Raw genomic sequence first — 23546 nt, 5'->3', positions numbered from 1 at the left:
CCACCCCCCAAGCGCAATGCTGCCAAAGCCCCCCCAGCGCCGCGCCACCTGAAGCTCCACCCCCCGAGTGTGGCACCGCGCAAGCCCCTGCCCCCCCGAGCTGCCAAAGCCCCCCTGCGCCATGATGCCCAAGCCCCCACCCACTTGAGCACCGTGCCACCCAAGCCCCCGTCCCCTCGAGCGCCGCGCCGCCCAAGCCCCCGCCTCCCTGAGCGCCGTGCCACCCAAGCCCCCGTCCCCTCGAGCGCCGCACCACCCAAGCCCCCACCTCCCTGAGCGCCGTGCCACCCAAGCCCCCGTCCCCCCAAGCGCCGTGCCGCCCAAGCCCCCCCCAAGCGCCGTGCCACCGAAACATGCCCCCCCTCCGAGCGCTGCCCAGCGGAAACAAAAACGAACCAAAAAAACCCTCCAGCACCACCTCGCTGAACCAAAAAAAAGAAAACCCGAGCACCCCTCCACCCCAAGGTGCCTCCCCAAGCATGGTCAGCAGGTGCCTGGAGCTGGCCCTGGAAATAGAGTCTGTGAACGGAGGGAGATGTATAGATAAATCTCTGCATTAGGCATCTTCACTTAACTTTCCTATGACTTTGTATTATGGCTCTTCATATAACCTTGTATTGGGTTTATCAATGTGTGACACCCCCACCCCCTGTTTTCATACAACTTTGTATCAAGTCCTTTGATATGGGAACTTTGTATCAAATCCTTATACAGAAACTTTGAATTGAGCATTGGTATAATGCTATAGCCTCTAAGGATAGGTCAGGCAGAAGAAAAATGTCTTTTCCCCAGGAGTAGAATAAGATCTGCCCCCTTTTAATCAATTGCCCTGTTGAATGAACGAGGTGTGAATGAGGAAGGTGTGGAAGGCAGCACCTCCAGACAGTTGCACCCCTTGGAGAGGGGATGGAAGCCAGACCCAAGGACAGTAAAACTTGTGCAGTGGGCTCACTAAAGATCAGACATACTGAGGCCCTTGGAAGTTAGAAGCGAGCACCTTCTTTTGAAAAAAACCCCTTCTTTGAAAATACATGTGGCAGCATTTAGACAATACCCAGAAGGAAGCGCCACGGGTAACCGACTGACACAGACACAGATTTTGCATCTGGTGCAGATTTGCATGAGAGGGGAGCTGCTATAAATGTGAGGTGTCTTGCAGAGGATACCAGGTCTCGTCTTGTCAACATGGGAGCATTGATCCGGATCGGCAGAAGCCCGGCTCCACCCCCTATCTAACACGCCTGGCCAGTGCAGTTAAGGGGAGCAACTAGTTGGTAACAACAAGACGGAGTGTGCTTGTGTGTGTGTGTGTGTGTGTGTGTGTGTGCGTGTGTGTGAGTGTAATATAGGTCAGATGCATATGATACAGTGTTAATTAATACAAGTATCTTAATTAATAAATGTGGCGCTTTGCCTTATCCCCCCTGAAAAGACCCTGTGAAATACTTTAAGTACAACATGACCCAAAGAGGTTGGGGTGCACGATCACCTACCTACCGAGGTGCTAGGGGGTAATGAGGGAGAGCTCAGTGATTTGAGCATTGGCCTCCTGAACCCAGGGTTGTGAGTTCAGTCCTTGAGGGGGCCATTCAGGGAACTGGGATAAAAATCTGTCTGGGGATTGGTCCTGCTTTGAGCAGGGGGTTGGACTAGAAACTCCTGAGGTCCCTTCCAACCCTTATCTTCTGATTCTATGACTTGGAGAACTGGCCAGATGGCACACAGAGCGCCCTGGTCCTTAGCCAGAGCTAACGAGGGATGTGGGACCTCCCGAAGGGGGAAAGTGAAGCACTGAGGGTAGAGCTCAACAGAGCTGGGCCAGAGCCTCTGCCCCAAAGTGGGGAACCTGAGGCACCACCAGCCAGGGCAGTATCCCCCAACCCAGCAGCTGAATTCCAGACAGAGCTGCAGGAGGATCCCTCCCTGGAGAAGCCGAGGGCCCTGGCTGGCCACAGCAGTCCTTCCAGGGGGAGAACCGCTGCGAGCGATTCCTGTGGGAGAAGGGATTCCTGTACTGGAAATGGGCTGGTTTGGGGCAAACTGAACCTTGGAAAGCTAGGAGGTAGTTGGTGGTTCCCCAGAGGTACCGCCGCAAACTGTTGTACTTGGCCCACGATATCCCCGTCAGGGCATCCAGCGCACCAGGCAGAGGCTGCTGCAGAACTTTTACTGGCCTGGGGTCTTTGACACTGTCCGACAGTATTGCAGGTCCTGTGACTCCTGCCAGAGGGTAGGGAAGGCCCGGGACAAGGGTAAAGCCCTGCTGAGACCTTTGCCCATCATAGAGGAGCCTTTCCAGAAGGTGGCTGTGGACATAGTGGGGCCCCTCAGCAGGGTGACCCGGGCAGGGAAGAAATACATCCTGGTGGTGGTAGATTTTGCTATGTGCTACCCCGAGGCAGTGGCCTTGTCCTCTATCGAAGCAGACACTGTGGCAGATGCACTGCTGACCATCTTCAGCAGAGTGGGGTTCCCCAGGGAGGTCCTTACAGACCAGGGGTCGAACTTCATGTCAACCCTGCTCCAGTGCTTGTGGGAGAAGCTTGGGGTCCGACACACCTGGGCCTCGGCCTACCACCCTCAGTCCAATGGGCTGGTGGAGAGATTCAATGGGACCCTAAAGATGATGCTGAAAACATTTATGGACCAGCATCCGCAGGACTGGGATAAGTATTTACCCCACCTGCTGTTCACATACAGGGAAGTGCCCCAGGAATCCACAGGGTTCTCCCCTTTCGAGTTGCTGTGCGGGAGGAGGGTGAGGGGGCCCCTGGACTTGATGAGGGCCTAGTGGGAGGGAAAGACCTCTCCCCACGGGGAATCAGTGGTGGAGTATGTACTGGCTTTCCGGGAAGAGCTCGTGGAGCTCATGGGCTTGGCCAGGGGAAACCTAGCCACGGCTCAGTGGAAGCAGAAGGTCTGGTACGACCGCTCAGCACGTGCCTGCTCCTACGCTATCGGGACCAGGTGATGCTCCTCATCCCTGTGAAGAAGAACAAGCTGCCTGGGATGGCCCCTTCAAAGTCCTCAGGCAGGTAAATGAGGTAGATTTTGTAGTCAAGGCCGTCCCTACCCATACACAAAATATGCAGCTGGGTACGGCACCAGGAAAGCTATGTGCTGCTCCAGCCTCTGCTCTGCCTCTTCCCTCCCCTTCTCTGCCCCAACTCCACCCCCTCCCCATGGCCCCTGCCCGTGCTCCACCCCCGCCTCGCCCCTTTTCATCCCGCCTCGCCCCCACTCCACCCCCTCCCCAGGCCTTGGGAACCAGGGGGGCTGTGAGCGCAGGGGAGGGTGCTGGAGGGTGGATCTGGGTCTAGGGGAAGATCTGGGGGTGGGGGTGGATCTGGGGGGTTCCCCCGGGGGATCTAGAGCCCACGGACGGGCCCTGTTAGCGTTTGTATGAGCTGAAATAAATCCACGTGCTGCCCCCAACCCCGATCCTCACAGCCTGTCGGGGACAGGACTTGGAATCAGGGGACGGTTCCCATCTGCTTCCTCAGACCCCGGGAGCCAGTTTCTGCTCCTAGTTACTCTAAGGTGGGGGACGGGTGGCACAGAAGAATGAGGCCGGGTCTAAGCCCACAGGGGGAGTTTGGGTTGAGTTTCGGGGAACGTTCAAGGCTCAGTTCCTCTTTTCCCCACCCCACACATCCCCTCTCCCATCCTTGATGTTACCATCCTCCCCACAGACTGATACTCACCTCCCCACACCCCACTGTGCCTGGCCAGCCAGCAGCCTGGAGAGGAGACGGCTCATTAGTGACCAGATCCCAGAGTAACTGGATCCTACGTCCTGGTCTCAGATCCCCACCCCCCATGGACACACACTCTGGTCTGAGATCCCACCCCCCATGGACCCACGCCCTGGCTGTCCCCAATACTTACCGAGGAGGAGGATGGTGCGAGCAGATGCCATGAGAGGGCAGTGGGGGGCCCCTCAGTGCTGCCACCAACACCCCGGTGCTGAGCTCCACCAAGCCTGAAGCCCAAGTGCGAGCAGAATGAGGAACTGTGCCGGGGGCTGCAGCCACAGGAAGCCCATGATGTGCTTGGCCCCTTTCTTCTACATCAGATGATTCCTCTGCAATCTCCAGGCCAAATCTACCGTGCTCAGAGCAAAGCCAGATCCCTGCAGCACCCAGAAAACCACATCCCCTCCTGCAGCTGCCCAGCCGCCGCCATCACCTCCCAGCCCCACATGGGAGCTGCCCAGTCCAGGGACCAGCTGGGAATAGAGGAATCTCAGGAGGTGTCAAGAGGTGCCCAGGCTGCCCTGACCTATTCCAACAGGCCCGTCTAGCCTCCCTGGAGCAGCAGCTCAGAGCAGAGGAGGGACACCCCCCCACACACACACACTGTGCCCTCCATGGAGCGACCCTCTCCCATGGAGCGGAGCAGAGGTTCCTTCCTGACCCGGCTGGGCCCAAATCCCACCCTGGAGCATGAGGGTAGAGGGGCCTGGCCAACCTCCTTCTCAGGTAGTGTCACTGCAGACGCGGTTCTTAGTGCAGTGGTGTGAGACAGAGACAGGATAGAAGGTTGTGGGGCTGGGAGGGGTTGTGGTTTCCGGCACCTGTGAGGGGGTCGATGTAGCAGTAAATTTAGACCCTGAGTTGTTAAAGGAGGAACCGGTAAATCCATGAAAAGGGGAAGTTTGCCCAGAGCCAGCACTCACATCCTGTTTCTGGTACTGAAAAAACAACAATGTGGATCCTTGTTGCACTTTAGAGACTAAAATTTAGTGAAACTTGGCATAAACCTGATGCCCCAGCAGCTACCTTGTAATATACCCCAGCTCTGGGAGGAGAGTGGACTCTAGTGATTGGAGAGGAGGCGCTGGGAGCCAGGACTCCTGGTTTCTCTCCCTGGCCCTGACAGGGGAGTGGTGCCTGGTGGTTAGAGCAGGGGGACTGGGAGCCAAGACTCCTGGGTTCTCTCCCTGGCTCTGGTTAGGGGTTGGGGTCTGGTGCTTAGAGAAAAGAACACAGATTAGACCCTGTCCCCTATAGGCCCTGTGATGTTATTGATATAAACTGGAACCATATAGAACATGGTTTGCAACCAAGGTCCTGTAGTGGCACCAAATCGTATGTAATGGGGGTCATATAAGGTGTCTAAGATCAGGTTATGGGTTGCTGGTTATGATTATGCTGTCTGTATGTCTGTATCCTTTTGTAGTTGAAGTTATGAGTATTGGCTGTATACTGTCTGTATTTCAAATTGGTGCTGTAGTTCTGGGAAAAATCCCAGACAAGTTGGTGTTAGCTCTGCCTAGCCTGCTTGATGGCCCATTAAGGACCATCAGCTACACAGTTGACCCATTGAGAGGAGGCAGATACGCCTTGTAACTCAGCAGGGTTGCAGGGACTGGCCCATTTGACTCCAGGCTCCATTTTGCTGTAATTTTCCACAGTAAGGACAAAGAAGTGTTCTTACACCTGGAAGAGTCTATATAAGGCTGACGCCTCATCGCAATCTGGTCTTCAATCCTGTTTCTTACCTCTGGAGGGACTTGGCTACAAACTGAAGCTCTACACAAAGGATTGATGACCCATCCCAGCGGGGGATGTTCTCCAGAGACTTGATTTGACCCTGCAGTTTCTTCCATCACTGCTACAAGCCTGAACTAAGAACTTTGCCATTACTGTATGTAATTGATTCCATTTAACCAATTCTAGCTCTTATCTCTACCTTTTTCCCTTTATGAATAAACCTTTAGATTTTAGATTCTAAAGGACTGGCAACAGCGTGATTTGTGGGTAAGATCTGATGTGTATATTGACCTGGGTTTGGGCTTGATTCTTTGGGATCGAGAGAACCTTTTTTTTTCATTGGGGTGTTGGTTTTCATAACCATTCATCCCTGGGACATGTGGGACTGGTGGTGATACTGGGAGACTGGAGTGTCTAAGGAAATTGCTTGTGTGACTTGTGGTTAGCCAGTGAGGTGAGACCAAAGTCCTTTTTGTCTGGTTGGTTTGGTTTGCCTTAGAGGTGGAAAAACCCCAGCCTAGGGCTGTAACTGCCCTGTTTGAGCAATTGGCCCTGAATTGGCACTCTTAGTTGGGTCCTGCCAGAACCGCATTGTCACAGACCCCGTGTCCCTTCCCCAGCCCATCCCCAGGGCCATGGGTCTGCGCAGCTCAGGGCCCTGGGTAGAGCTCACAGGGGTCGACGGCTGAGCCGAGCTTCCCTCTCCGACCCCAGGATGCTGCAAAAGGGACACGGGGGGGGGGGCAGAGACCAGCCCCCCAGAAAGGGGAGGGGGCAAGAACATGGGGACAGAACTCAAGACAACCCCTTCCCCGGCAGATGCCCCAGCTCTGGCTTCCCAGCTCGTTTGCCCTTCACCCCCCATCCATGACATTCACACATTGGGCCCCTCAGCCCCCTGTTCTGCCCCCTGGGCTTTGTCCCCTCTCCTATTCTGTCCCCCGAGCCTGAGTTCTCTCACGTCCCCCCCTCACCCCATTCAGGTTCCCATTCCCCCAGTTCTGTCCCCCATCCTGTGTCCCTTCACCCCCTGTTGTGTCCCATCATGCCCCACATCCCCTCCCCCTTTTTTCCCCCATCCCCTCACATAGCTGCCCCATCTCAGCAATCCTGACCCCCTGCTTTGCTGTGTGGGGGCAGCTACATGGCCTGCCCCCCCACACTCACCCTCCCCCATCAGTCCATCTTCTACAAAGCCCCCATCTCCCACCTAGCCAGTTCCCCATGAGGCAGGGAGGCTGAGGGGACATGGGGATATGTGGGTCATTAAAGACCAGGCAGCGTGTGGGGCTGAGGGAGGGAAGAAGAATGTGGGGAGAGGGGAAGGGGGGCTGAGACTGAGGGGGCAAGAGCTGAGGGGAGGCTGGGGCAGGACAGTGACATGTGTGTTTCAGGCTGAACCTGCCCCTCTCCCTCCCCCTGCCCATCTCTGCAGGGGTTTTGGCAGAAAACAATCCTGTTCTCCACTCCCAGCCCAGACCCATTGGGGGGGCTACATGGCAAAGTGTGGGGAGCAGAGAAGGGGGGTCAGGAGAGGGCACTGTGGGGCTGGGAATGTGGGGGGGGCAGGAGTATCTAGAGGGGTGGAGAGGAGGAAGAGGGGAGGGGAAGGGGAGGCATGTGGGGGTCATTATGAGGCAGGAAATGTGGGGAAGAGGGAGGTGTGGAGGCAGGAGACGGAGTTGAAAGAAAGTGGGGGACCCAGGACTGAGGGGGCAGGAACAAGAGGGGGATACTGAGAGGGGAAGCTTCTGAGGGGTAGCAATGGCAGCTCCCTTCCAGCTGGCACCATCTGCCCCTCCCCCCTCAGACACCCCAACAATCCTAACCCCCTTACTAACCTTCTGAGGGGAGCCTGTCTGCCCTCAAACTCCTGTCCCCCATCCCAGCACCCTCAACCCCCCTCCCAACACCCCCAACCTACTTCCTTCAAACTCCCGGCGCCTCCCAGCCACCTCCCCGCAAACGCCCGCATGGGGGGGCCAGAAGCAAGAGCGGCTAAATCGCTCTGCGCCCTGTTGTGCTCATGGAGATGCCGTCATAAACATATAGCTAAGGGTAGCATAAAATCCCTCTTTACCCTGTAAAGGGTTAATTTCTCCTTCACCTGTAAAGAGTTAAGAAGCTCAGAGAACCTGGGGGGGCACCTGACCAAAAGGACCCATAAGGGAAGAAGATACTTTCTCATAGTCTCATAGACTTTAAGGTCAGAAGGGACCATTATGATCATCTAGTCTGACCTCCTGCACAATGCAGGCCACAGAATCTCACCCATCCACTTCAATAACAAACCCTTAACCTATGTCTGAGTTACTGACGTCCTCAAATTGTGGTTTGAAGACCTCAAGCTGCAGAGAATCCTCCAGGAAGTGACCCGTGCCCCATGCTGCAGAGGAAGGTGAAAAACCTCCAGGGCCTCTGCCAATCTGCCCTGGTGGAAAACTCCTTCCCGACCCCAAATATGGCGACCAGCTAAACCCTGAGCATGTGGGCAAGACTCACCTGCCAGCACCCAGGAAAGAATTCTCTGTCGTAACTCAGATCCCATCCCATCCAACATCCCATCACAGACCACTACGCATACTTACCTGCTGGTAATCAAAGATCCCATCATACCATCCCTTCCATAAACTTATCAAGCTTAGTCTTGAAACCAGATATGTCTTTTGCACCCACTGCTCCCCTTGGAAGGCTGTTCCAGAACTTCACTCCTCTAATGGTTAGAAACCTTTGTCTAATTTCAAGTCTAAACTTCCTAGTGTCCAGTTCATACCCATTTGTTCTTGTGTCTACATTGGTACTAAGCTTAAATAATTCCTCTCCCTCCCTAAATTTATCCCTCTGCTATATTTATAGAAAGCAATCCTATCCCCCCTCAGCCTTCTTTTGGTTAGGCTAAACAAGCCAAGCTCTTTGAGTTTCCTTTCATAAAACAGGTTTTCTATTCCTCGGATCATCCTCGTAGCCCTTCTCTGTACCTGTTCCAGTTTGAATTCATCCTTCTTAAACACGGGAGACCAGAACTGCACACAGTATTCCAGATGAGGTCTCACCAGTGCTTTGTATAATGGTACTAACACCTCCTTATCTTTGCTGGAAATATCTCACCTGATGCATCCCAAGACCTCATTAGCTTTTTTAACGGCCATATCACATTGGCGGCTCAGTCATCCTGTGATCAACCAATACTCCAAGGTCCTTCTCCTCCTCTGTTACTTCCAACTGATGTGTCCCCAATTAATAACTAAAATTCTTGTTATTCATCCCTAAATGCATGACCTTGCACTTTTCACTATTACATTTCATCCTATTACTATTACTCCAGTTTACAAGGTCATCCAGATTATCCTGTATGATATCCTGGTCCTTCTCTGTGTTAGCAATACCTCCCAGCTTTGTGTCATCCGCAAACTTTATTAGCACATTCCCGCTTTTTGTGCCAAGGTCGGTAATAAAAAGATTAAATCTGATTGGCCCCAAAACCGATCCCTGAGGAACTCCACTAGTAACCTCCTTCCAGCCTGACAGTTCACCTTTCAGTACGACCCATTGTAGTCTCCCCTTTAACCAGTTCCTTATTCACCTTTCAATTTTCATACTGATCCCCATCTTTTCCAATTTAACTAATAATTCCCCATGCGGAACTGTGTCAAATGCCTTACTGAAATCGAGGTAAATTAGATCTACTGCATTTCCTTTGTCTAAATAATCTGTTACCATCTCAAAGAAGGAGATCAGGACCCATAAGGGGAGAAGATACTTTCAGATCTGTGGGGGAAGGTTTTGGTCTGTGTCTCTTGGAGCCAGCCAGGAAACCAGGCAGGGAAATTCCATCTCCTTAAGCGTATCTGAATTAAGCATCTAGACTTGCAGAAATAGTAAGTAATCGCAAGGAAACGTGTTAGGTTACCTTTTGTTTTAGCTTGTGAATTTTCCCTGTGCTAAGAGGGAGGTTTATCCCTGTTTTGTAACTTTAAGGTTTTGCCTAGAGAGGAAATCCTCTGTGTTCTTGAGTCTTTTCTTACTCTGTAAAGTACTTACCGCCCTGATTTTACAGAGGTGATTCTTTTTACCTTTTCTTTAATTAAAATCCTTCTTTTAAGAACCTGACTGATTTTTTCATTGTTCTTAAGATCCAAGGGGTTGGGTCTGTGTTCACCTGTACCAACTGGTGAGGATATTATTCTCAAGCCTCCCCGGGAAAGGGGGTGAAGGGGTTTGGGGGGATATTTTGGGGGAGGTAGGGCTCCAAGTGGCCCCTCCCTGAATATTTGTTTAAATCACTTGGTGGTGGCAGCAATATTAAGGCTAGAAAGGAATTTGTGCCTTGGGGAAGTTTTTAACCTAAGCAGGTGGAATATAAGCTTAGGGGGTCTTTTCTGCAGGTCCCCACATCTGTACCCCAGAGTTCAGAGTGGGGAAGGAACCCTGAACCGATGCAATAAAAAGCCCAAGGTGCGAACATGCCCCAGCCCCTTCCCCACACTGAACAGGGTTAAAGACAGGGTGGGGTCCAGAGCCTGCAGCCTGCTCAGCCCCACGGCAAACCCCCCACTGTCCCCTGGGACCGGATGTTACAGATCCAGCAGAGCAGGAACCAGGGGAGCCGTGGCAGGCGCCGTGTGAAACGAGGGTTTTATTCCAGCCTCGGCCCCGTTCGCTGGAGCGAGTCTCTAGCCGGAAAATCCCCCGGGTTTGGGCGTCTCCCTGCTGGCCCCGGAGACGCTAGCGACTGTCCTGGGGGAGGCAGAGGAGCCAGCAGAGCCGGGCTGGAGCCGGCGTCGCCGCGGCTGCTGTTAAAGTCCGACCCCGTTTCCTCCCAGGCTGGGGTTCAGCTGGGGGAGGGGCAATGGCATTGGGGTCCCTCTCTATGGCCGCTCTGCTCAGGATGCCTCCACGGAGCAGGATTCGTAGCGGTGAGTTGAGCGCCCCTAAAAGGGGTGGTGGGCAGCACAGCCTGTCCCCACAATATTTTATCCACTAATGAGGCCTTGTTTCCAACACCCCAGTTTTGGGTCACAGATTTCTGCTTCCCCACTTCTCCCGTGTCTCAGGTGGGCCCCAGTCCAGCCCGTGGGTTCTGTCCGGCGGCCGCTCAAGTTGGACTAATCCCGTCTTTCTGTCTCGCCAGCTTTCCCCCCAACGTTTGTTCGTCCAGGTTCTCGTGACGCTGCCTGACCTTCTCACTCACCTTCTTCGGCTGAACCCACCACGAGGGGACATTTCAAGGCTCTGGTATCACAGCTCCTTGGGGTGGGGAGATTTGGGGGACAGAGCAGAGGAACAGGAAGTTCTGGGGATTTATACAATAGAAATGCAGAGTGGGGGAGGTCTAGGGAGAAAGGGGCTTCCATCCTGGGGTGCAGCAGTTGGATCAGGAGCAGTCTGGGGGGCAGGATGCTTGAGGCAGGGATGTTAGAGGGCAGGGGGATTTGTGCCAGCATCTCAGCCCCCCAAGGGGAAGCGGCTCGTTCCCTGGGGAGATTCTCTTCTCTGTACAGCCAGATCCAGGTTCCTGGGGGTGAAGAGAGATGGCGGGTTAGAGGGGCCCATGTCACCCTGCACCCAGGCCCTGGGGGGAGCAAGGGACACAGAAGGGGTGGTCACCTCACCTAGGGCACCCCTCTCAGGTAGCTGTGTCATGGTATAATTCCCCACTCTGAACCTTAGCATCCAAAAGATGGGGTACCAGCATGAATTCCTCTAAGCTCAATTACCAGCTTAGTACTTGTAGCACTGCCACCAACCAGGAATTCCAGTGCCTGGTACACTCTGGTCCCCCCAAAACCTTGCCCAGGGACCCCCAAGACCCAGACCCTCTGGATCTTAACACAAGGAAAGTAAACCCTTTCCCTCACCGTTGCCTCTCCCAGACTTCCCCTCCCTGGGTTACCCTGGAAGATCACTGTGATTCAAACTCCTTGAATCTTAAAACAGAGAGGAAAATTCACCTTTCCCCTCCTTCTCTCTCCCCCACCCAGACTCTCCCTGAGAGATAAAGTAATCCTAACACAGAGAGAAATTAACCTCTCTCTCCCCCTTCCCTCCTTTCTCCCCACCAATTCCCTGGTGAATCCAGACCCAGTCCCCTGGGGTCTCACTCCAGAATAAAAAACCAATCAGGTTCTTAAACAAGAAAAGCTTTTAATTAAAGAAAGAAAAAACAGTAAAAAATTATCTTTGTAAATTTAAGATGGAATATGTTACAGGGTCTTTCAGCTATAGACACTGGGAATACCCTCCCAGCCTAAGTATACAAGTACAAAGTAAAATCCTTCCAGCCAAATACAGATTTGAACTCCTTCCAGCCAAATACACATTTGCAAATAAAGAAAACAAACATAAGCCTAACTCGCCTTATCACCTAGTACTCACTATTTTGAATCTATAAGAACCTGTATCAGGGAGATTGGAGAGAAACCTGGTTGCATGTCTGGTCCCTCTGAGCCCCCAGAGTGAACAACAACCAAACACTAACACCACACACACACACACACACAAACTTCCCTCCCTTAAGATTTGAAAGTCTCCTGTCCCCTGACTGGTCTTCTGGTCAGGTGACAGCCAGGCTCACTGATCTTGTTAACCCTTTCCAGGCAAAAGAGATATGAAGTACTCCTGTTCTATTAACTCTTACTATCTGTTCATGACAGGCTGTAATAGGCCTCGGCCAGGATCAGCCCCAGGACGAGCAGGACCATGGCGCTCAGCACCAGGCGGGTGATGTTGGCGTGGGTGACATCCAGGTGCCTGGGGGGGGCTGCTGCGGGGGAAGGGTAGAGTTACTTAGGGGCTCAGATGGGAAAATCAGCAGCTGGCGCTGCCCTCGGAGCAGAGCCACCAACCCCCCCATCCAGCAGGTCTGGCCCAGCCCCTCTCTAGGGTCCCGCAGGTGCTGTGGCTCTGGGGCCTCCTCTGGACCCCTCAGGGGAGGCCACATCCTGATGCCCTGGGGGGCTGAGCCTCAGCTTCCCTGGAGAACAGGTCACCTGGGTAGTTGAACTTCCCCCGAGCCATTCAGCTCCTCGTAGTGCCCCTCTGCCCACCCCCACAGGTACCTCTGCCCCGGCCTGTCTGCTGCGCTGTGAGCCCCTCCCCGGGGTATCTCGGCTCCTATCACACACAGCCAGGCACTGCGCACAGGGGGAGGCTGGGACGTCACCCGCTGCCCCCCATGTCCTGGTGGTGCCCGGGGCCCAGCCAGATGCAGCGGAACATCTATTGGGGGGTGGGTCAGGGACCCCCCCTCCCTCACTGTATCAAACCAGGGGCGCTAATTCCGACAGCCCAGACACACTCTGAGATCACCAGTGGGGGTTGGGAACCACATGGGATCCGTCATTTCGGGTCCAGTTTTCATGTAGATAAGATGTTAGTTCGTCTTTCTATCCCTGACCAGACGTGATCCCATCTGTCCACCGCCCTACGTTCCCAAGGACCTACATGCCCATGGACTCCTGGCCGTCCGTCCCCATGGATCTGTCCATCACCCTCTATCTAGAAGAACTGAACCCATCAGTTCTGTTTGCAGGGACCATCCCCCTCCAAATGGCCCAAATGGCCCCGTGGGCGTCTGAGCCGGGAGCCCTGTTCCCTGGGGGATGAATTGTTCCATTTCACTCGTTCACCTTCTCCTGCCGGCTCCGTCGGGGGTGGATGCGGCTCCTGGGGCCCATCTGAGTTGGTTCCCTCTGGGGAATAAAAATGAGCTTCGGCTGAGACGGGGAAGGGAGGGAACCGAGCACACAGGGCTGGGGAGGGCGGGGGGAAGCTGCTGAAACTGTGATACTGCTCGGCCCATGACCTGGCGTTTCCTTCGGCTTTAACTGTCTGAGCTGGTGGTGGGGAGTGAATTCAGCACTGGGGCCAGAGCCGGCTGGGCAGCCCCTGGGCCCTGATTCCTCTGTGCCTCCCCAGAACGGGGTCAGCCGGGGGAGCATCCTCCTGGGAAAGGGGCCTGCTCTGCAGCACCCCCTGGGAGGAGGGATCCCCCCTCCCTGAGCCCCAAACCTCCAGCAGCTGCTGCTCCCCCTGTGACTGGGGAACCCCCCGCCCCCAGTGGGCCACAGGGCTCAGGGCAGAGCCTGGCTCTAAGCCTCCCATCACAGGCTGGCTGGGGGTGGGGCTGGGAACGGGGACGCTGAGGAGGCCCCTCACCGGCTATCACGAGCTCCACGGGGTCGCTGGGCTCCGACCAGACGGGCGGGTCAGATTTGGAGCGATAATAGCAGCGGTAGCTCCCTGCATCTCTCCGGCTCACGTTGCGAATGAGAAACTCAGCCACATTCCCAGCCAGGACCACGTCCTGCAACACGTTCGGGTTTCCAAATTTGTGCAGAAGGAACCTCATGTTCTGGTGCCGACCCCGACACTGGACGGTCACAGCTCCCCCCAGGGTGACTCCCGCGCTGGGGCGCAGGGAGATGGAGGGTTTGGGGTATCTGAGCTCTGCAGTGAGAAGGAGACAGGCCATGAGACAGACCCTGCAACAGTCACTGCTCCCTGTCCTCCCTGCACGGTCCCAGAGACAGGCCCCTGGGAGAAAACCCAGCCAGAGGAACCGCTGGGAACTACACCCGGAACGGCCTAAAATCCAGAGCACCCCTCTGTACCCCAGGCTGGGAGCCAGGACTCCTGGGAGTCAGAGGTGCTGAGTCCTCCACAGACACAGACACAAGATGATGAAAGATGATTATCACCCATTCTTACAAAGGGAAATGGAGGGACACACAAGTTCAGTGACACCCCAAGGTTGCCTGGGGGCATGGATCCCCCCCTCCCTCATCCCCCAATCTCCAGTGGCTGGGAAACCCCTTAGTGACTCCGTACCCACTCCCCAGCAAGGCGTCCCCTCTGCTGGGCCGAGGGCTCAGGGTAGAGCCTGGATCTGAGGGTCCTATTGGCCCAGAGACCCCCTGTGGGTCTGGCAGGCTGTAGGGCTGGAAGTGGGGACACTGAGCCGGGCCCCTCACCTGCTACAACAATCTGCATGTAATCACTGGGATCTGACCAGTTGGGTGGCTCCGATCTGGAGCGAGATCGGCAGCTGTAGACCCCTGAGTCTTCCCGTCTGGCTATGGGGATGGTGAATTCACCCCTGTCCCCAACATCATTCAGCTCCCGGATTTCGATTCCATCTTTGTACAGAAATAGCCTCCTGGCCTCGCACTGACACTGGCAGCGGATGGTGACGGCTCCCCCCAGGGCGATCATCCCGCTGGGTCTGACGGAGATGGAGGGTCCGGGAGCAGGGAGCTCTGCGTTCACACATGTGAAAGTAGAATGAATTATATTGTGAAAATAGAAAGGATTAAAGAAATGCTGTCTGTACCTTTAAGAAAAACTGTTGGAATGCTGCAATCCAGGTGTCAGGAATACAGACATTCACATAGAACAATTGCACCATTTAAGGGCAATTGGTGAAGTATTAGCCTCAGATCCATAAAGAGTTAGTAAGGAAGTAGGATATGCATGCTGTGCCCCAGGTGAATTTTACAGTTTTGCTTTCTTTGTTCCTTTGTCTGATTCCCGCTCTTTTATCTGTATAAATAAGACTGTTTTGGCCTTGCATGGCCGCTCACATATTCTGAATGTTATTGGCAGAGCGCTGTGCTAATAAAACAGAGTGGTCTGACAAATTGTGAGTCCTGATTCTAACTTTGACAATTTGGAGGTTCCACCGAGATGGCAAACGTCTTCACTGGGGCTGTGTGATTCCTGACTGTTTTTGTGGGATGACCGTGGCAGCCGGCACCTGGGCATTTGGCCCAACCGGTCCCCCACTAGAGCGGAAAGGCGCACAGCCACAGTGAGGTCTACGCCATCGAACCTGTTGGTTCCCACTCTGTTCTGGTAGGGATCCCGGGATCTGACATCAGGAATCTGGTCAGGTAATTATTTCTGTGTTTTGTCCGGACTGAGGACTGTCCTGTCTCTGTGTCTATCTGTCCTCTTGTGGAGTGTTTGAGTCTGGGTGCCGTCTCTGTCTGGGGATCGGCCGACCAAGAGGTTCCTGTCCCCGCGGTCTGAGTGAGTGAAATCTGCACAATTGCAGCCGCACCACACCTTGGGTAAAACCCTTAGTGTGAAAGCAAGGGCAATTGAGGCAGTAGCCTGTGGGCTCCTTTTATGTGTTGCAGCAGGCATCGCTCTGACGAACCTGAATTTCCTTCTTGTGTGATTGGTGTGTGAAAGTCCTCCTGTACTGGTAACCAGACGTCTAAGTCGGGACAGTTCCCTAAATGAACGCCGGCTCATTTTATGTATTTAGGATGGGTCCAGACTCCTGTAAAAAGGGTCAAGACTCCTGTAAATTTCTGGGAAAATGGTCTAGGCTAACTCAGGGGGATCCCAAAACTCAGTGGACACTGTTAAAATCTTGGAACAAAGACTGAGTGGACGTCTTAAAGGACAAACTCGGCCAACCTAAAACTAAATTGGCTAAAGGAGAGGTTAATTGTTTCATGCAGTGGTGGGAAGAGGCAAATCATAGGTGGACAAAATCAAAACTGGCCTCTCTCACTTATTCAAATAATAAGTTAAAAGCTTTATTAAAAGCCTCCTCTCCCACCACTAGACCGAGCGCTCCCCTTTACCCCGTTCTCCAAACCCCGGATCGATCCAAACCCCTTCATACTCCCATCTCATTGTAAAAAGGACAAAAAGTCCCTTGTTCTGTTCCTCTTTGTTGTCTGCCTCAGAAACTGATTCTTTATAGTGTCCCACTACCAATTCAGCAAGACTCAGGGCGGGGGGAGCTCCTCAACTAGCCCCCACCCTTCCTGGTCCCTTTCCTTGAACATTTCTTTCATCATTCACAAACGGTTCATTGAAAAAAAAGCAGGATCGGGCCCAGACAAGCAGGCAAGCAACAGAAAAGAAACAGGTTGAAAGCCCTAAGGGAACAGTGTCAGGAGTAAAAAAAAAGTAGTAAGTGCAGGCATGAACCCCTGGAACAATACTTAAAAGGGTGAAATCTAAGGTGATAAAGGTGTCATTCTGGCACATAAACAAGTGATTTAAGAAAAGAGAGTGAAAAGTTAACTATAGATGCTGGAGAGAATTAAGCAGTTAAACTTTGTGGAAAATGTTAAAAAGGACCATGTTAAAGAGAGAGAATTCTTGGTTTCTTTGCAGACATTCTGAAGGGAAAATGGGCCCTTTTCCAGAAGAGTGCCTGTAAATAATCCTTATATATATACAGCTATGCAAAAACAAAGCAGTGTAAAAAAAAATGTTAAGGAAAAGAAAATGTATGTATCTATTTGTCTGTGTATGTAAAGTTCTAAGAATCTAAACCAACACATCTGGTTTGTAAAACTACTGTTTTGTAGGTGTAAGATAAATTGATTTTGTTTTTGTTTTTAATGCCACTAAAAATTCATTTGACTCTTTGATTCAAAGTTGCAAAACTGACAGACCTTTTTGCAAGACACAGGTAATTAGTGTTGTTTGGCTTTGGGATTTAGCATTTAACCCTTAAGGGGTAACTTGATTCTTTACAAAAATTAAAATGTTTTTAAATAAAGACCAAGTCATGGCTGCAATAGGGCAGTCAGAATCAGGAGAATAGGTAGAGATTCTGGAGTCTTTTTTGTTTGTTTGGTTTGTTTTTTTTGTAACAATAGCAGATAAGAGCTGTAATGACAGAATAAGAAGTTAACAGTGACCCTCTGAAGCAACAGCAGAGGTGAGGTGCACAAAACAAAAAGAAGCAATGTTAAAAACACTGAGCCTTAAAATGACTATGTGTAATCAGACTGTCACTTTAATAAAAGTACATGAAAACTCCGTAAAAACAAAACAAAGTTATACCTTATGTACAAATTAATATGGCTAATGTTTTTGAAAAGTTATAGTATAGAAAGAATGTGCATTTTCCGTAGGACATGTGCAGCGTATATTGTAGAAAGGGATGTAAAAAAAATGCAAATGAAACATGCTGCTGAATTAAAATCCTATTAGGGCTCCAAAAAGAGCCGCAATAGGCTGTGTTTTCTTTTTCAGATCCCTGTGTGTTAAAACAGAGTCTCTGAGCTCTGCTGATGGCTTTGAATCCAAAAGCCTAGCCTGTGTTGATGCAAATTACCTAACTGATAAAGAAAGGTGAAAACTGCCTACATAAAAGGCATGGTATAACAAGATACCTTTAATTAATTTGATGCTAATGTTACTGTTAATATTAAACATTAAAATAACTTTAATGTTAGTGAGTACCCCTGTAACAACTTGTAGTGTGTATGATTTTTGGAAAAATCCTTTAAAGTAATATGGTAATGATGCTTCTCAGCTATTACCTGTGAATAAACTTAAAGCTTAACACAGCAGGGAAAACATTACAAACTTGGTCTGCTATATAAGAGGCAAAACTTGAGGTACACCACCTCATGAATTTAATAACTAAACAGTGAAATAATTTTTGCATAACCCTTAAAATGTAGAAGCCATTAAAACCTGGCCTGCCTTAAAAAAAACAAACAAACAAAAAAAACAAAAAAAAACCACAGGAAAATATGGGGGTAATTCCTCTGTTTTGCCTGCAGTCAGGGAGAGTATTTGTAAAAGAATGAAATCTTTAAGCAATAATCAATGCCACCCCAAAAGGGGTAGAAAACTGTTCTTTTTGTCTTTCAGATAATCCAAAGTACTGTATAATGGACTATGTGTATGTGTTAATTCTTGGGGAAAAGTGTTTAAAAAGTGCTAGCAACCCACCAGAAGACAAATGTAAATGTAATGTAAGTACTGTGTTTACCAATAATCACATTTACTATTTGCCACAACAACAACAACAAAAGAGTCTCCGCTTACTGTAAGCACTGATTTAGCTGAGTTCTCTATCAACCTTGGCAGTAAATGGCAAACAGTTACCAATCATCTGTTAAAAGGTAAAAAGGTAACATGGCTCCTAAAAAAAAAATAAAATAAAAACAAAAATGTGGAAAACTGAACTGTTCATATTATACACGCAAATGGGGACATGTTAAAAATTGCCACTGCATAAAAGCATAACAGCTTACCATTGGTATAACATTTTCTGGATGGTCTCCCACAACTACTGGCATACTAATATTACTACCCTAATTGTTTTTGGTTTTACATTGTATGTGTTTAATTGAAATGTTTAAAATGTGCTGGTGGATAAAACAAATGTATGTAAAGCTAAAGCCACAGGCCCAAATCACCTCCCAGTATTTTCTATTACGTGGACTAAATAAGAAGTGACACTGGCGATTAATAATCTTAGTGTCAAAAGGGGGATATGTAGGAGCAGGATTTTATAATATCCCATAAGAATTAAAGTATAATTTGATTTCATCCTGCTAGTCACTATTTTTAAATAGCAGAAAGAAATGACCCCCTGGGACTATAGGATTCTGTTTTCCCATATGCATTACAAATTGGGCCCTCTCTAACTCTTTGTTTTAAGATTTAGGTAGTAAGAGACAGGATTCTCTATTGTGTCTGTGTTAAGTAAATTAGAGAAACATTGAAGGCCTGGGTCTCAATGTAAATTGTCTTAGTTATCAATTGTAAAACTTAGCAAGGTTTAATTTGCAATGCTTTTTTTGTTCTATATAAAATACTACTGTTTGTATTCTCAAATCTATTTGTGTGAATGAGGAATGTATGCATCAGGAAAAGATAAGGTGTGAAGGCCATTGTTACAGCCAGAGTCAAGGGACGGCTGTTAAACTGTCTGGCATCTCAGAGTGGATACATGCTTCGCAGTGTAAGAATGCACAGACCCCAGTGAACCAATCACCACCTCAGGACCACGCAGAGTCAATTTTTTTGACTCCAGAAGAAGACGTAGAGGAACAGCCTGCAATACCTTACAATCTACGCTCTCGTAAGGGTTGCCAGAAGCAGATGACTACATAAAGCAAGGCCCAAGAAGAAGCAGTAGTGAGCCAAGCGCCTGCTGCCTGGTGGACATAAAACTGTGAGTGCAGTTCCCTCAGTTGAGGTTGTCAGAACCAGAAGGGCCCTGCCTCCAACATGCAGCTCTGGTAGCGCCTGTTCCTCGGCTGCTGGTATCTTAAGGTCTGGGGTGCACACAATGACAATTCTTTTATCCAGCAGCAAGTGTGGATAGCTCAGATCCTTATTATTTCTAAATGCTGGGTCTGCAGCCACATCCCAGCCCACTCTCAAACTGGTGTTCCTGTCCTGGCTATCCCACTCAATTCCCCAGACCTCACTGGAGGACCTTGTCTGTTTAACACAATATGGAACAGTAATGACACCTGGGAAGAGGCTATTGGCAGTTCCTTTACCCCACTTGGGGGAGCAATACACCAGGCAAAAAGGCTCCTAAGTAGTTAAATAATGGCAAATAAAACCAGAGAAAGTTTAAGAGCCCTGGCCAAGGAAACAGAGGCGATCGGACAGGTGGCCCTCCAGAACCGTCAGGCATTGGACATAGTGCTCACGGCCAAAGGAGGGACCTGTGCTCTCACTGGAAAACAATGTTGTATGTTTATACAATACCAATAAGGTAATAGATCGCTACAGCCACTTAGAACAAATCGCATATCTTCCTCATGAAGAGCTGAGTTCTTTATGGAAGTGGCTAAGTAACCTGTTCAATTTCTCTGGCATAGGAAACTGGTTGTTTCAGGGAGCCCTAACTATCCTGTTTGAAATCTTAGTGATTTTTGTATGCTTTCAGTTAATCTGTTGTATCCAGAATTGTGTCACCCAGATGGCTGCCCCAAAACAGAGTGCTAATATGATGATTTTGAATATCACTGATGAACAAAAAGATAAGAAACGGTTAATTTGTGGAACCCAGTAATTGTTGGTCATGGCGTGCGCTTGACCAAAAGGAGGGATTGTGAAAGTAGAATGAATTATATTGTGAAAATAGAAAGGATTAAAGAAATGCTGTCTGTACCTTTAAGAAAAACTGTTGGAATGCTGCAATCCAGGTGTCAGGAATACAGACATTCACATAGAACAATTGCACCATTTAAGGGCAATTGGTGAAGTATTAGCCTCAGATCCATAAAGAGTTAGTAAGGAAGTAGGATATGCATGCTGTGCCCCAGGTGAATTTTACAGTTTTGCTTTCTTTGTTCCTTTGTCTGATTCCCGCTCTTTTATCTGTATAAATAAGACTGTTTTGGCCTTGCATGGCCGCTCACATATTCTGAATGTTATTGGCAGAGCGCTGTGCTAATAAAACAGAGTGGTCTGACAAATTGTGAGTCCTGATTCTAACTTTGACACACACAAACAGGAGTTTGTCTGTAACCTGCCCTTAGCGCCCAGCCCCAGGGACAGCACCAGGGCTAACAGCCACCTCACTGCATCCACAATCTGTTACTCCTGGGACAATTCTGCACATCTGCAGATGTGCTAGGGTTGCCAATTTTGATTGGATGCATTCCTGGAGATTTTATCACATGACATAATCTTTAAGTAAAGATTAATCTATAATTCCTGGAAACTCCAGGCCAATCCCGGAGGGTTGGCAACCCTAGGACATGCATAATTCAGCTATCCTGAGTAATTTTGCTTTTTACCCGCAGAAAATACCTTCTGCCCAAGAAGTGCTGCAGTTCCGCCTTTTTCCCACCAGAGGCCGCTGTAGCGCCACTGCAGCCAGCAGCATGAACGGAGCCCCCTGTTCTGGCGCCACAGCGGCCCCTGGTGGGAAGAGGCGGAACTGCAGCACTTCGGGGGCAGAATTTATTTTCTGTGGGGGGGAAAATTCTCTGCCTGCCCCGTGCTGCAGAATCCCCCCAGGAGCAGAAGTTCATCACAGCACTTGCCGCAGAGCCCGGTTAGGGCAGAGTGGGGGCACCCAGGGCTGCTGGGGGGTCACAGACTGGGGCTCAGGAGCTAGTGGGGTGACAGTGTTGGGTCTGAGGACAGGGGAGGAAGCTGCAGAGACCCATGGGGATGGGGTTTGTGGGGACAGGGGCTGATGTGCCTGACTGAATGGGGGAGGCTTGAGGTCAGCCAGGGTCTGCATGGGGGAGGCTTCTCAGCTCCCTAACAATTCCCCCCCCCCCAAAAAAAAAACCTTCTCCCACCCACACCCAACAATCTCTAGTTTTACTGCCAGGTTCCTCCCCTCTTCCTCAGCTCCTCCATTACCCCTGACTCCCCCAAGCCTTTGCACTGCTTCTGACAGATGCAGGAAATACAGTTCTGTTGTGTGATTTAAATGAAATACCCAAAGTTCTGTGTTAATGTGCCTAGTGAGGAATACATTTAAAAAAAAAATTACCAGAATCTTTCGGTTTTGGTCTGCAGTGTTACAGACACACTCACAGACAGATATTTTGAAATAAATGACCAAAATAATTGAAACTGTCATAATTATATTGTGTTATTTTGACAAATAAAATCTGCAACATTTTGCCAAATTTTCAAATATTTGTGCAGAATTTTTAATTTTTTGGTGCAGAATTCCCTCAGGAGTATACCATTTTCCAGGCTGCTGGGAAGAGAATTCAGTACTGGGGGTAGGGCTGGCTGGACAGCCCTTTGGCCTCGACGCCTCTGTGCATCCCCTGAACAGGGGCAGCCCGGGGGAGCATCCCCCTGGGAAAGGATGGCTGCTCAGCAGCTCCCGCTGGGGGCAGGGATCCCCCCTCCCTTGGCCCTGAACCACCAGCAGCTGCTGCTCTCCCCTGGCTCAGGACCCCCCAGTGACTCCATCCCCACTACCCAGCCAGGCGTCCCCTCTGCTGAGCCCAGGGCAGAGCCTGGTTCTGAGCGTCCCACCAGGGCGAGACCCCCTGAGGGTTCAGCTGGGTGTGGGGCTGGGAGTGGGGAAGTGGAGCTGGGCCACTCACCTGCTACCACCAGCTCCACGGGGTCGCTGGGGTACGACCAGATGAGCGGGTCTGATTTGGAGCGATAATAGCAGCTGTAGATCCCTGCGTCCCTCCGGCTCACATTGTGGATGGGAAACTGAGTCACATCCCCAGCCGGCTCCACGTCCTGCAGCACGTTCGGGTTTCCATCTTTGTACAGAAGGAATCTCATGTTCTGGTACCAACTCCAACACTGGATGGTCACGGCTCCCCCCAGGGCGACCCCCATGCTGGGGCGCAGAGAGATGGAGGGTTTGGGGTAGTAGGTCTCTGCAGCGAGAAGGAGACAGGCCATGAAACAGACCCCAGCACAGTCACTGCTCCCCGTCCTCACCGCACAATCCCAGAAATGGGGCCCCTGGGAGAAAACCCAGCCAGAGGAAGCTCTCTGAGATCCCAGAGATTCCTGGGAGCTACGCCAGAAACTGCCCAAGGACCTAAATTCAGAGCACCCCTCTGTACCCGTCTAGCTACTTAATGGGCCCCTCCAACCCAGTATCCTCCCTCCCCATCCCCGACCCCCCACAGGCCTATCTAGCCAGTATCTCCCCCCAGATGAGTGCACAGCAGCCACCAGTAGCTGCTGCATCTCTGGGTCTCCAGCCAGGTGTCCCTCTGCTGGGCCCAGGGCTCAGGGCAGAGCCCGGCTCTGAACGTCCCATCAGGGCAGACACTCATCAAGAGTCTGACTGGGTGTGGGGCTGGGAACAGGGATGCCGAACCAGGCCCCTCACCTGCTACAATGATCCACACGATGTCACTGGCATACGACCAATTGGGAGGATCCCATAGGGCGTGGGATCGGCAGCTGTAGGCTCCTGCGTGTTCCCACCTGGCACTGGGGATAGTGAATTCATCCCCAGCAGGATCCAGCTCCCAGATTTCGATTCCATCTTTATACAGAAATAGCCTCCTGTCCCAACACCAACACTGACAGCGGAGGGTGACGGCTGCCCCCGGGGCGATCACCGCCCTGGGGCTGACGGAGATGGAGGGGCTGGACCGAAGGAATGCTGCGTTCACACACAAACAAGAGTGAGATGGGGAGACACAAACCCTTCCCTGTGTGTCTGTAACCTGCCCTCAGCACCCAGCCTCAGGGACAGCGCCAGGGCTAACATACACCTCACTGCATCCACAGGGAACCTGTGGGCCTGGTTCTGACCTCATAGACTCATAGACTTTAAGGCCAGAAGGGACCATTATGATCATCTAGTCT

The 23546-nt window shown here is 51.1% G+C and overlaps 2 protein-coding genes across 3 annotated transcripts in view; both read right to left on the bottom strand.

Annotated features, from left to right (window-relative positions):
• The window catches only part of LOC127036753 (immunoglobulin superfamily member 1-like), a 75427-nt gene extending 71019 nt beyond the window's left edge, over nt 1-4408 (bottom strand). Inside the window, exons 1-2 of the mRNA XM_050927941.1 lie at nt 3889-4408; nt 3705-3740 (exon numbers count right to left, since the gene is read on the bottom strand). Coding sequence (XP_050783898.1) covers nt 3705-3740; nt 3889-3919 — 67 coding nt within the window. The 5' untranslated portion in view covers nt 3920-4408. The remainder of the gene's footprint in view (nt 1-3704; nt 3741-3888) is intronic.
• Nucleotides 4409-10530: 6122 nt separating this feature from the next.
• LOC127036759 (leukocyte immunoglobulin-like receptor subfamily A member 6) lies at nt 10531-23140 on the bottom strand. Of its 2 annotated transcripts, XM_050927958.1 has the most exons (7): nt 23062-23140; nt 22307-22597; nt 14468-14752; nt 13653-13943; nt 13124-13186; nt 12133-12258; nt 10531-11010 (listed from the first exon to the last, which is right to left on the bottom strand). In XM_050927958.1, exons 2-6 carry the CDS (start codon nt 22554-22556, stop codon nt 12140-12142), a joined length of 1008 nt encoding a protein of 335 aa, XP_050783915.1. In that variant the 5' UTR covers nt 22557-22597; nt 23062-23140; the 3' UTR covers nt 10531-11010; nt 12133-12139. The 2 variants fall into 2 exon arrangements, with proteins under 2 accessions (XP_050783915.1, XP_050783916.1); XM_050927959.1 differs by lacking the exon at nt 10531-11010 and having other exon boundaries at nt 11620-12258.
• Between the last annotated feature and the right edge of the window lie 406 nt (nt 23141-23546).

The sequence above is a fragment of the Gopherus flavomarginatus genome, chromosome 18, assembly GCF_025201925.1.
Source record: "Gopherus flavomarginatus isolate rGopFla2 chromosome 18, rGopFla2.mat.asm, whole genome shotgun sequence".
Classification (NCBI taxonomy): Eukaryota; Metazoa; Chordata; order Testudines; family Testudinidae; genus Gopherus; species Gopherus flavomarginatus.
This window is presented reverse-complemented; position numbering and strand designations above follow the sequence as displayed.